Genomic DNA, 13,850 nt, shown 5'->3' on the forward strand with positions numbered 1-13,850 from the left:
AAAATTAATGCAACTTCCCGCACAATAAAAAAAGACGTGTAATATTTCATGGATAAATTTAATAATATAACCACAAAAAAAAACCACCATAACGTATCAGTCAAAAGAATTTTACGAATTCTCTTCTATAAAAAAAATAAAAGTTTCAAAAATTAATAATCATTAAACTTATTCCTTTCTTGTCATATATGTATTACAGATACATTATTACGCTTACATTAAATAATAATATGTTTGCTACAATATAATTTTCATATTTAAAATAATTGACCGAATATAAATTTAGTAGTCACTACACGTGTGAAATAACCACCAATTTAATCAAGATTACAAGAAAAATAAATAATAGATTTCTAGAAAAATCGTGACAATATTTTTTAATTTACATTTCTTATTAACAACTTAAAAAAAAAACATACAGTGACTCGTTCCGTAATATTCAAGAAAGTGAACATAATACTGGTTGTTAATAAAGTATGGCAAATTTTAAATAATTTCAACAGCTGAATATAGAAAAATTAAATTTAACAAACGGTCCTACCTTGAACGATCTATTTTTCAGTATGAAACCAGGACGTACACCCCACACCACAAATATTAGGAAAGGGAGCAATAAAAATCTCTAAATGGAAAGCATACAGTTGTAACATCATTTTAATGGGCATTGAAAACAAAAATCTTGACGTAAAAACCTTCGGTATACGATAATCCAAACCAAAATATTGTGACCATTTAATATTTTTCACAGCTAGTTTCAAAAATGGTCAATAGTACGTTTTAAGTTTCTGCTAACAATGAAAAACTAAAAAATATGAAATTTCAAAATACTTCCTATCTCAAAACGATCCTGGATGTGATTGTTGGCCACTCTTAAAACTAGCTGTGAAAAATATTAAACGACTACCATTTTAGTTTCAGTTATTATAGTCCGATGGATTTCACGTCGAATTTTTGGTTTTCAGTGCCTTTAAAATGATATATGTGTGTCACAACAACTCTGCTCTTTCCAGTTAAAACTTTTGAGCTGCTTCCTCATGGCGGATGTATAGCCGGAAAATAGAAAAACAGAGCCATACCGAAAAATAGAACGTTTTGAGATAGGAACATTTTCTAAATTGTATGCTCTTTACTTTGGAGGTTGTTTAAGGGTTCTTAATACCCGATATTTATTCGGATACTTTTTTAAAGTAAAATGTCCAAATATTGTCAAATTCTGGTTGTTGGTTCTCATGTTAACGTGATTTCAAAATGAGTACGTAAATATATTTATAAACAAACGGACACACACACATGAGCGATCAAGATACAGCGCACGCACACTTATTCATAAAACGAAAAATCCGATGTGGACATCACATGACTTCCTTATACGCCTATTAAATTATATATAAGCATTTTTTTAAAAATTTAAAGTACCTAAAATTTTATTTCATTAACAACTTCTGATATTTTTCCTTATTTTTTTAAAAATTGTTATTGAATTACTATTTATCGTAAAAAATATTTACAATGCTGTTAATAATTATTAACAAATCAATATAAATTAAAAAAAATTTAAAAAAAGGGGATGAAGTCATGTACATACGTAATACAGACGTCATGCCGAAACTATTCAAAATGGATATAGGGATGGTCAAATGGATATTTCCTTTGAAATCTGACCGAAATTTTTCGCGATCACAATACTTCCTGTACTTCATACAAGGAAGTAAAAACTAATGATTTATTTATTTATTTTTTTTAAATAATATACTGTCACAAAATTTAATGTAGTTACAAGTTCCAAGAAAATTTTAAACTGATTCTTAGAAATACCAGATAATAATAGGAAGTTTGTTAAGGCCAAAGGATTGACACAATATACAATATACAGACCAGTAATAGAGAACTCCATCAAAACTTAAAAAAACTGACTAATAACAGATAAAGATTACCTTAACTTAAATAATAACTCAACAGTTAAATGAAAAATCTAATTTAGATTCGGAACATAATACAGCGAACACAGGTTTCATTTGTATAGTTCTACTTAGAATGTTAAAATTTAACAAAAATGTAGAAAGTCGGTTTCATTAAAATGGCTGCGAAAAAAATACAGAATTTATAGGTAATAGTTACTAGTAAATTATGTTAATAGATTTACCAGTAAATAGTTATTACGAAAGGTGGGAAAGAGAAATTAAATTATTAGAAATGATACGTCACGACAAACCATTCATATGATATATTGTAGGATGTAATTAAAAATTAAACTCTGAACTAAAATCTGCTTAAAATTCAAAAATATTCTTTCGACCAGATGGGTAACGCCGACAATAGACAAATATTTCCAAACATACAACAAAAACATACCAGTTCTCTTTTTATCTCCATCGGAGGTAAAAAGAGAACGAAATCTGTTAACTGTCAAATCTACAGGGAACGAAAGACTTACCGTCACACGGACTACCATAAACTGCCATTATATGTTATTGTAAAGAAAAAAAGAAAAAGGAATTACTTTCCGAACAAACGAAAAGGACTGGATGAAGAAAAAACTAATTAAAGTGATTAAATGTACAGCAGAGACGAAGAAAATGACTAAAAACAAAGTTTACTTGACGCGTACCACGGTCATGTTACATAAAAAAAATTAACGTAAATTCAAAGAGCTGAATTAACTAATTATTCCTGGAGGGATGAAATTTCAGGTTAAAATTATCGATATTCTAAATAAATCTTTCAAAAACATTCCGATCCATCGATTTAAACAAATCGTATAATAACAGATTGGAAAAATAAAAAACCTCACCCCACATTGATGAATAACATCATCGTGGGGTAAAATGTGTGATGCGGGTGGATACAATATCGTGCAGGAAAATTACGAGAGCCGTTAAAAAACCATGTTTCATCTATTGTTATAAAACGTCTAAGATACTAATGGAATCGCGTTAATTAAATATAAACACGCTTGAGATATGTTCAGTTAAATGCGGTTTTGGTATTGGTACTCATCGAGCAGAAGGGACGTCATGTAATATGCAACGGACAACGTCTTTTGAGATGTTTGAAATATCATCAAGTATGCGTACTTTCAGTCGGCGATTATTTAATATGGCGTTGTGGATTTCTATGACGATTTCGTCGGTAGTAGTGATTTTTGGATCTCCCGAGCGTTCATCATCTTTTTTTGTCTTTTAACCTCCGGATCCACCGTTAGGTATTGCTTCAGAGGATGAGATGAATGATTTGTAGCGTGTGAGAAAATTCCATGCCTGACCGGGATGCCATTTCATACGCTACAAATTATTCATCTCATCCTTTGAAGCAATACCTAACATCATCATCTTTAGAAGCAATTAAATACACTAAACTGAAACTTCATAGCAGTCCATCTAAATACTTGACAAATATCGTAGTCATTTGCTCATTCTTGCGCGATCTCTAAGTCAGACCGAGAGCTCACCGAACGAATTAGTAAAATGTGTTACTTATGCAATAAAATTAACAAAAGTGAAGGTGAGGGTGTTTTGGATTTGTGAAAATGAGATTGAGTTTTCTTTAAGCATACTCCACTCTCGGGTGATGACGGTTCCGATGATAAAACAAGTGCTTTGAATACTAATACTAAATAAAATTAAATTCATTCATTATCTTTTTTTCAGAATATTTATTTTATCTTTCATTAATTAAATTTTTGAAAAAATGTGCACTTTAGTACACTTTAAATTGCATTTAGCGTGTTATCTGTAGATGAGAGTAATTTTTGTTGTAAAATGTAACTTTTTTTTCAAAATGTTGGTTCTATATTATTTTTTATTTTGCGATTTTCCTTTTTAAGAATGAGTTCGTATTATATTCCAAACTATACTACATCATAATAATATGATAAAAGTTTTTAAAGTAAATTTTGCTTTTTGTTTTTATATTTATTGTATAATATCTTAAGTCACCCAAGAGCACTGAAAAAGTGTGCTACGAAGTATTCATGAAAATTCAAATTTTTTTAAACTGTACAGTCAATATTCAAGCCGTACTTTTATTAATTTAATTTAAACAGAGCTCTTTTCCCTTGCTTTTTTAAATACAACTATTTCTCCAAAGAATTTAATATAAATTTATTTTACATTACCTAATACATTAATTTTAGAAATTTATTCTGTTATTTATATTTTACTGTTGTTCATCAGTATTATTTGTAATAAATTATTTACCGATTAATTCACCACATAGGCTTGAAGGTTAAATATGGAAATATGCAATGTAAATTTTGTAACTTATGAAAAAGTCATGTCTGACCGGAATTCGAACATTCAGATGAAAAACTGAGACAATACCACTCCACCACAGAGGTAGGCAGATATATAAATAGCGCTCCGTCTCGTGGCTTCACCCGCGCTTTATGATTATTTGCGTTTTCCGTCGCGGTCAGGGGATGTTTAGCCGGTCATGGCTCTGCCCCTGGATCCCTCATACTTGTGAGAATAATAATGATAAATAAAAATTAAAGCCTGTCCAATTTATAAAAACTTCATTTAGGTCAGTACAGGACCCACTAATTGGTTTTTAGATTTCCCATTACAGCTTCGCTCGCGAAACGTATCTGATTTACAAACATAAGTTACCATCACAATGTTACCAGATCTCATAAAGATTGATTCAATAACGGTAGCATAAAACGGCAAACATTTAGACAACATTCTAGGTTTTTGCTCCTTAAAATTTACCGTTTAAAATTTTTAGATATTTATCTAAAACGTATTCGCAAACCTAAATCGAGTTAATGTCTCGTTTAGTGGAGTTCGAAATTGAGTTTGAGAAATGGAGAAAATTTGCAATCATTGTTTGAAATTTTTTACCTTTCTTTACCAATTTCAAGGTCGAATTTCAAAAAATCTAGACATTGGTTTTTAAATATTCACGTGAAGATTACACTCAAAAAACCAAGTTTATGTCTTTATTTGCTGCATTTGCTAAAAGAAATCTATTTAATGATATTAGAAAACTCTTATAAAATATAAAATTGGGTAGAACCTTAGCCACGTATCTGTAAGGGTATAAAAATTTATACAAAAAAGATTTCAGAAATACTTTGAACTAATTTGGTACTTAATAGTTAAGCCGGTTTAGAAATATTAAGCAAAATTTTAAAAAAAATTGGGTTCGGTAATATCCCCTTCAAATTTATTAGAAGAACTTATGTAGACGAATATTTTTCGGAATGTGATAAGATTAATATTCCGTTTTAGGAAAATATAACAAAATTCTCTAAAATAATTAAGCTAATTACATTCCCACTCTTAAGTCCGTTCGACTTAAAATTTCAGTACCGTAAAACACTCATGTAGTACTACCACTGTACCAAATTTCATGTTCCTACAATGTTACTATAAAAGTTAATTTTCAAATGCCGGTAAATTTCCCATTCCTAACCTGAATAATTTCAAAATTTAACAGCATCAACGTAGAAATATATCATCCAAATTTCAAGTTTTAATGTTGAGACAGTCCGAAGATATTTATCAGAATATAGGCCAGCATAATACCGACGTACATTCATACTTCCCAGAATTTTCCATGATTTTATATGTGAGGTTTTTCGGTTAGACGGTATCTTGAAACATCGAGTTTGCGAAAATCCCCGTACCAAAAATATTTAGCGATCTTTAAATTTTCCCTTATAGCTACATATCTGCTGCCGCGGCTAAATAACTCTTACCGAGAAAGTAAAAAAAAAAAATAATAAGATAAATGGATTTACCAACTCTTCAAGAGAACTGTCACATAATTTTGGTTAAGATATCTAGTATTAATAGTATTTGTGTATTTTTTTTCAACAAACCAGTAAAGAAATTCTAAGATTTTTCGATGTAGATGTTGCCTCTAAATTGCAATTTTTATTTGTAAGTTAAATTTACTTTATATTTTGGATCATCTTACAATATTTTTTTTTTTTTGTAAGATGCTTTGAAGTTATAATCTCATAATCAGGAAAAAGAAAACATAAAAAGAAAAACATCGTAAATAAACACACGACTAAACAGTTATTGAATCAATAGTATATTCCGTGATTATGGCGCTACTTTAATATCCTCGCATCGTTTAAATAAATCATCTGTTTACTTCTGCTAATATTTTTTTATAATTTAACTTTTTATTTTTTATTTTGTTTAAAATCCGAGACGACCGTTAGGTATTGCTTCAGAGGATGAAATGAATGATACTTTTAGCATGTGTACAAATCCCATGCCTGACCGGCATTCGAACCCGGGACCTCCGGATGAAGGCCGAGATGCTACCACTCGCGCCACGAAGGCCGGCTTATAATTTAACCTGATAGGATTACAGTGTCGAAACGCATAGTTAAACAATAAAATGAAATTATAGAATGGATCCGAAAAATATGGCGCATTTTAATGTTTTGTTTAATTTTTAAAAATTTTTTATTATATTCGTTAAACTTATTTTCTCTGCAAATCTAACATAAAATTGTTACAAAAAAGGAAAAAGCATTCTCTAGACACGTTCGGTCAGACAATAAGAAATACACATGAGCTTTCGTTATTGTTCAATGTAAGAGGAATACCATCCTTGAATTCAAATTGGGAAACCTAAAAATGAGTTTACGATCCACTAAAATCTTGATGCTTGAAACTAAAACATTACATTAATCTGTAGAGGATAGAGATTTTTCTCCAGAGATATAAAAGTAGATGAAAATATTATTTTATTTATTAAAAAAATAAAAGAAAGGGTATCAAATACTTTGCAAAATTTTTATAGCTACCAGAATAAAAGAAGAAAGTGTATCGTAAATAACAAAGAAAGAACACGAATATATTTATTTATGAGAAGTCAGATACACTTGCAAAAAAGATGAACAAAGAAAACTTTATTAGAATTTGAAGAGAAAAGAACTCTTCTAAAGTTATGCAAAATTCTTTTCCGAGCGAACACAAAAAATAAAAAATAAAGATCTCGTCTTAATTCGATGTATTGCACGATCAAAGAGAAAAAGAACAGACTGTGGATGAAAGCATTACTCAATTAAAATAATGCATCTAATAAAATATTTTAAAAGCTATTAAAAGGCACAATATATATGTTAAATAAAAACATCCCGAGGGAAACTAACTAACTGTACAGCATCTTAAAAATTCTATAAAAAATTAATAAATAAATAAAGCATTAAAGTGGCGTTTTGAAGCTCAAAATTAAAAAAAAAATCTGGTAAAATCAAGATAAATTAATCTTACGGTAATTGGGCTAATGATATGTTGTTACTCTGATATCAAGAAACTCATAAATAGGATAATTAAAATGTTAAAAAAAGGTAATAAAAAAAAACAAAATAATAAAAACATTATTAGTGAACAATTAATTTTAATTATTGAGGAAATAATGAAAATTTTAATTTCAAATTCTTTTCCAGCCAATTGGCGATCTCTTTTTCAATTCAGTATAATACAGAAGCGCAGTTGGTTATGGCATTTTTTAAAACGGTTAGGATGCCCTGTAGTATTAATCAAATAACATGCGACTGTTCGTTTAACTTTTTTATTTTTATTTGTATATTTGATATTACTAAAGTTTTAGAGATTTTTTTTATATGCTATATCAAAAATTTGATTCTCGGGTACAAATATATGTTTCCAATATCTGTGAATGAATGTGCATCCAGTTTGTCCAATGTATTATTTAGCGTAATCATTGTAGTTTAATTTTTATAAACCTCGGTTGTTGTACACGTCAATATGTGTTTTTTTATTTATTTGTACGATCTTTGGTATTTTTGTTTGCCGTTTCGAAAACGATGTAGGATTTAGTTTGTCGAACGTTTTTGCAAGTTTTCACGTGTCTGTCGGTTAGTGTATGTTTAGCGTCATGAATTTTCTCACTAAGTGTGTTTTAAATTTTTTATTATTAAATTAAATTTAATAATTTTTTTATTATTAAATTTTTTATTATTGTAGCATTCTGTCTAAGTGGAAATGGGCAGCCATTAAACTATGCGAATTTTTTTGTTTCGAGTTCTTCAGAGTAGTTGTCGGCCGGAAAAGGTTTTATATTTGATGATTAAACATATGTGAGAAAATTGCATCATGTTTGCTCTACGTAAAGTGTTAGTGGATAACTATTAAATTATAGCCCACTTCCTACACATTTTAAAGGTATGTTTGTCTATTTTGGATACACGATAAGGTTAAGAAGAATTAAGTAATTTTTGTTTTGTGCAATGAAATTATAAAAATAGGAGTTAAGTTTTTAGGAAGAGTGCAGGAATTTTCATAATTTTTTAAATTTTGTTTAGTTACTATTATAATAAAACTCTACTTAAAAATATTGCTATCAAAACAGAACTCCTAGTCGTCGATTTTATTCTCATGACACATTATCATGTATATCTAGTCCATTAACTTGCAGATCTGTGTTAAAACGGGGATACGTATGAAAGTACGAATATGACGAAGATCGGAGTGTTGTTGTGGAGAAGTCCAGAGTGGCGTCTTATAGCTAGATAAGAAAAGAGAAAAGAGCTAACTTAGAAGAGAATTTAAAAAGTAATAAATAAACAAAAAAATAATTAACTTACCGCTTTCAATATAGTATGATGTCTCATTGTATCGGTCATCAGTAAATCCTGGGCGTTTGGCCTTCAAAGCTTTTGTTTCCAGCTTCGCCTAGAAAAAAACAAAGTATAAAATTATAATGGTAATTAGAGAATTACAGTATATAATTTATACATATTATCATGCTTAATTAGAGAAAAAAGTGTGTAAATTGTATTTTTATATAAATTTGAAGTGAATAAAACGGTATTTTATTGTATAGTGATCATTAAAAATCATTGGGTTTTCGCCCAATAATTCTTGGATAAATTAAAAATTATTTTAGAATTTTTTACTGACGTAATAATAGGTAAGAATTTCTAGCAAAATCTATCAGAAATTTTGCAGTTAAAAAATACAGTCTGTTTCCAAAAACTGAATTTTTTCTTCTATGAACGTTTATCGATAAATGAGCTAAATTATATTTTTTCGTAAACAATGTTTAATTCAAATCTGTAATTTTGTTCTCGGGATATTGTAGACGGAAATTTTTGTTAAAGACACAAACACACATACACACAAACGCAAACACACACACACACACAAATAGAATAAAGTGGATAGAGTCCTAGTAGAAAATAACACAACAGATGTCCTTAACAACAAAATTGTCCATAAAATAATTGGAAAACATTCAGTTCCTTTTAAAACATTTATTTGTTTTCTTTTAATGCCGTAATCAATCGATTACGAAATACAAACGATGAAATATCGGATTGCTTCCAACTATGAAATACAATTTTTTAGAAGAAAAAACCTACAAACGAACGTAAGCAATATAACAAACTGTAAAAATAAAAATTGCATACATACTTAAATCATATACAATGAACTAGATACGTCATACAGAGTAATAACCGCACGCACGCACAATGCAAACAAATATGTAATTGTAGAGGGACTGCCTCAAAGTTGAGAATTTTTGGAAGCTAAACGCTTCCACTTTGCGAATTTGGTATTCACATATGTATATATATATATATATATATATATATATATATATATATATATATATCAATAAATCTTAGAGATAAATCAGTTTTATTGGGAAAAAATCAACTAGTCTAATATGCATTTTTCTTAATCTAATCAATTTCTTTTTTAAATGTGTAGAATTCGGCGAATTTTTAATACGTAAATTTACTTATGTTATTATTTAAAAATATATTTTTTTTAAAATACTGAAATAAACAGCCACAAGATTTAATTACGCCAGAACATAATAATACCTATAATATTGTAATAAATGTTAACAAATAAGATCATTTAAAAACAAGTAAACATTAATAAATTGTTTATTAATAAAAACATATCTTTTAAAGATTAAAAAATTTCGCAGTTCTGCGCAAGAAGACCGACTTTTGCTTTCCAACGTCCTCACTATTTCGCAGTCAGAAACGCACTGATTTTCAGAGTACAAAACATTACATACCTTCCATTAACGAGTAGACCCGACACACAAGCATCAAGTTTCCTCACATCACTGTGGCTCACATAAGCGCGTATGAAAAATACACCACCGCCTCATATCGAGGTTATGTTGTCTGTTGTCGACCTTAAATCGAGCATAACTCAAGAACGATGTTCATTTAATTTTCAGATATACTACTGCAGCATATCTAAATTTCAATGAAATTTAACAAACAGTTTTGGAGATTTTCTAGCTGCAAAATTTTATACATAGTCCTATAAATATATATAAGGAAAATACCATTTTAAGTGAATGGTATTTTTATACTCTTTCCTCCAATCCAACTATCGACCGAAAGTAATACCGCACTTTTCTTGGAAAAAAGTAATGAAGATATAGTTTATAACTTGCATTTAAAAAACTACAGATATGTTAATAAACTGTTATTACATTTTTAATATGACTTAATAAACAAAGAAAGCAAGTATATTTTCCTCATATTTCCAATATTTTATAACAACTTTTCTCAATAAAATATTCATTTAATTACACGTTTTATTTTCTTAGAGAACAAATTAACATATCAAATAAAATCGCTATCTCAATTCGAAAAAATGAATACCATAACTTACACGTTTCCGTTTCATGATCTTTTAAAAAGATATGAGAGTGCAACCCTAGAAATGACAGTCGATTCAAAACGAAACTTACTGTATAATAGAAAAGGGGGAGCTACCCTTTGCAGCGATTCCCACACGGTATTCGACTAACTTATCCCTAACTTATATATAAAGGAACAGGACTAGACCGAACTGCACTTCCCTCCGAAGATATTACGCTCTTAAAAAAAAAAAAAACTACCCGGTGACTAAAAAATAAAATCATCATATAATACTAAAATAATATTATACTATTATAAAATATTATTGACGTTTTTATAACTTAATACTAACGATAGGATGATAAAATAATAATTTATTTGAATAAAGAAAGGTGAACTTAGAATTTAAAAAAAAATTATTGACCGCAGTCGACATAAAACTTCATATTTTGCATAGAATATAATTCTGAGCGCAAATTGTATCCATTCCAATTTGAATACTTATAAAAAATTTAAAAAAAAATTTAATAGACGTCACATCAAAATTTACATAATATTCTGCGTTCATTTAAGCTTAATTTATTTATATTTTTACTAATTTCTTTTTTGGCGTAAAAACAAAATTTCCGTCTGTCGCATAACTTGAATTTTATCGCTCGTACTTAGATTACTATTGCACCAATTCAGCTCAAATTTAGGCGAGGTAACCTATTCTATTAAAATATTACTTCTTAAATTTCAAATCTATACCTTCTTTTAACTTATTAAATTTATAAAAACGTTTTATCTTTGGAACTATACGATATAGAAACACGCATCAAAGGCTCTGTCTCGGTCGGTATTTAAATTTATGAGTATCATTCATATCTATGTACGAAGAATAATGTTCTAATTGAGCTGCGTTTATTAATAATTTCGGTAAAAATTTTACAAAAGTTTACGGTCAGATGCTAGGTTATTAAACATATCATAACAAAGAAATTTTTTGATCTAATTTTACTTTCTTGGCATCATAACTCTAGAGCAATGCTGCAAGAAGTAAAGAATGGTAATCAGAAAAAAAGTCAGGGTACGCGTTTTTTTCCATTTTTCGACTTTCATGAACCAGAATCCATAAAAGGTGGGGGTAGTAATCGTACGTACGTATGTTGGCGTGTTTGAAGCTTAATAACTTTTGCCTGGATAAACCGATTTTGATGAAATTTGGCACAGAGACTCGTGTATTATTGGTAAACGTTTGGGGCTAATATCTCCCGAAGGTGAGGTATATAGTTTCTTTGGGGTAAAGTTTCACAAAGTTTTGCAAACAAAACCCCATTTTATATTAAGCTACTGCGTACATGGTTATCTTACCGTTTAAAAACACTTTGCCCTCAAATTCTCCGAAAAAATTTTCGATTTAACAAAATCTAAAAAGCTATCTTTTTATTAATTTCATATTTTTAACCGTTTTTACGTCTTCCTAAGCACAATAAAAATGCAACTGGTCCCAAAAAACACTTTGTGATAATATTGAAGGTGAGGGAGCCGATCAAGTTTAAAAATACAGATTTAAATTTTTTTTTTAAACTCTTTAATTTATTTAAACTTTTAGTAATAATATTATTAAAATAAAATTTCATCATAATTTACCCTCACTCCCCAAAAAATAATTTTTAAGTATCTTTTAATTAGTCGTACATTTTTCAGCGGATTGTTTTTTTAGTTTATTCCATTTTACAAAGTTAACGTAGACAAATCAAAAACATTTCTTGGAAGGTGATTTTGGGCGTAGGACAGTAGAAAACAATTAAAAAATATCGATTTTTTTTTTTAAACTTTTTTCATGTATCATTATTATTCCACAATTAAGGATAAATTATCAATGCCCGAAAAATATATCAACTTTTTTGTCAGCTTTTTTATTAACAGTTTTCTGGTTTAGTAACTGGTGAAACTGACTTTCACTTACCGATTATACACGAGTATACAGTACAAGTATAAATTATAGTTTATATTCAATAATTTTCAAATATACAGCAATAAATAAAGGAGGATAACGCAGTTATCTTACTTATAATTTAAACGCACGATTTACAATTCATACGGTAATGATATTATTTTACTTTGACACCTAAAAAATATTTTATATGAAATATCTTACAAAATGTCGGTAGTGAAACTGATACGCTGAAAGAATGGAAAGAGGGGATCTTCTCGCACTCGGCACTTCTTCTATCAGTAGGCTAGAGATTAATGTGTTCCCAAGAGAGTCGACCTGAATAGGAACGTTAGAAGGTACGCTGGTTGTAGTCGAACCACTTCTCTACCTACCGTTGAATCGCCGATAAACCTCTGCGAGCAACATCTCTAATTAATTATTACGTCTTACAGGCCTTTCACGACTTACTTAAGATACATTAAATCATTCAACCTTTAGGGCTATAACCTAAAATGGGAAAATTATTATTATTATTAACATTAAATTACCTTGAAAGCAGTAACGAAATGAAAGATTACATTATTACATTCATCTTATTTCATCGTATATAAAAGCATTTCAAATGAAAACAGCGGTAAAATGTATCCTTATACAATGCTATCAAAAAGTAACCGTAAGATAAGAAGTTAGTACGTGATTATAAAATTGAAAAATTTATTTAACGATACTCATAAAATTGAGTCTCTTGATTAAAAAAAGTCTTTTAAAAATAAAGACGGAATCTTCATGTACTACAAAATTTAAAACTTTTTTTACATCATTAAATGATACACATCCTGTGTCAAACATAATTAAAGACTGCTATCCATTGAATTTTATTTATGTTCACTAATCTAATTAATTGAATTCGGTATTGTGCACGAACAGTTTTTTGTATTTCTGTTGCATGTCAGCTGACTTACTTTGCTTAATGTAAAATAATTATTCTAATCATACCGAGTTGTTTACAAACAAGTTGTCATTAATTAATCTAAGACCGAAACCAAAAGAGACAAAAAAGAGATATATATTTTTAAAGATATTTTAAAAAACAAATTGTTTTAATTTATTAATGGATGCCAAAAGATTCTTTACCTCTCCGAAAATAACAAATACAATTTAAGCACAAATACATTAGAAAATTGTTGTTTTCTAAATATAAAAGATACAAAAAACAGTAAGCTATCTTTTGAAACCGAACAGTACGTTTTTAATTCATTAGTAACAGAAAAATATACCACGACCTCCTTAATGTAAGATTAAGTAAACGAGCTTAATATAAGCAAG

General features: G+C 28.9%; 1 protein-coding gene across 1 annotated transcript in view; it reads right to left on the minus strand.

Annotated features, from left to right (window-relative positions):
* RluA-2 (RluA pseudouridine synthase 2) overlaps positions 1–13,850 on the minus strand; it is a 464,236-nt gene that overhangs the window by 91,969 nt on the left and 358,417 nt on the right. The window contains exon 3 of the mRNA XM_075357664.1: positions 8,576–8,663. Coding sequence (XP_075213779.1) covers positions 8,576–8,663 — 88 coding nt within the window. The remainder of the gene's footprint in view (positions 1–8,575; positions 8,664–13,850) is intronic.

Source organism: Lycorma delicatula, chromosome 2 (assembly GCF_047948215.1).
Source record: "Lycorma delicatula isolate Av1 chromosome 2, ASM4794821v1, whole genome shotgun sequence".
NCBI classification, from domain to species: Eukaryota; Metazoa; Arthropoda; class Insecta; order Hemiptera; family Fulgoridae; genus Lycorma; species Lycorma delicatula.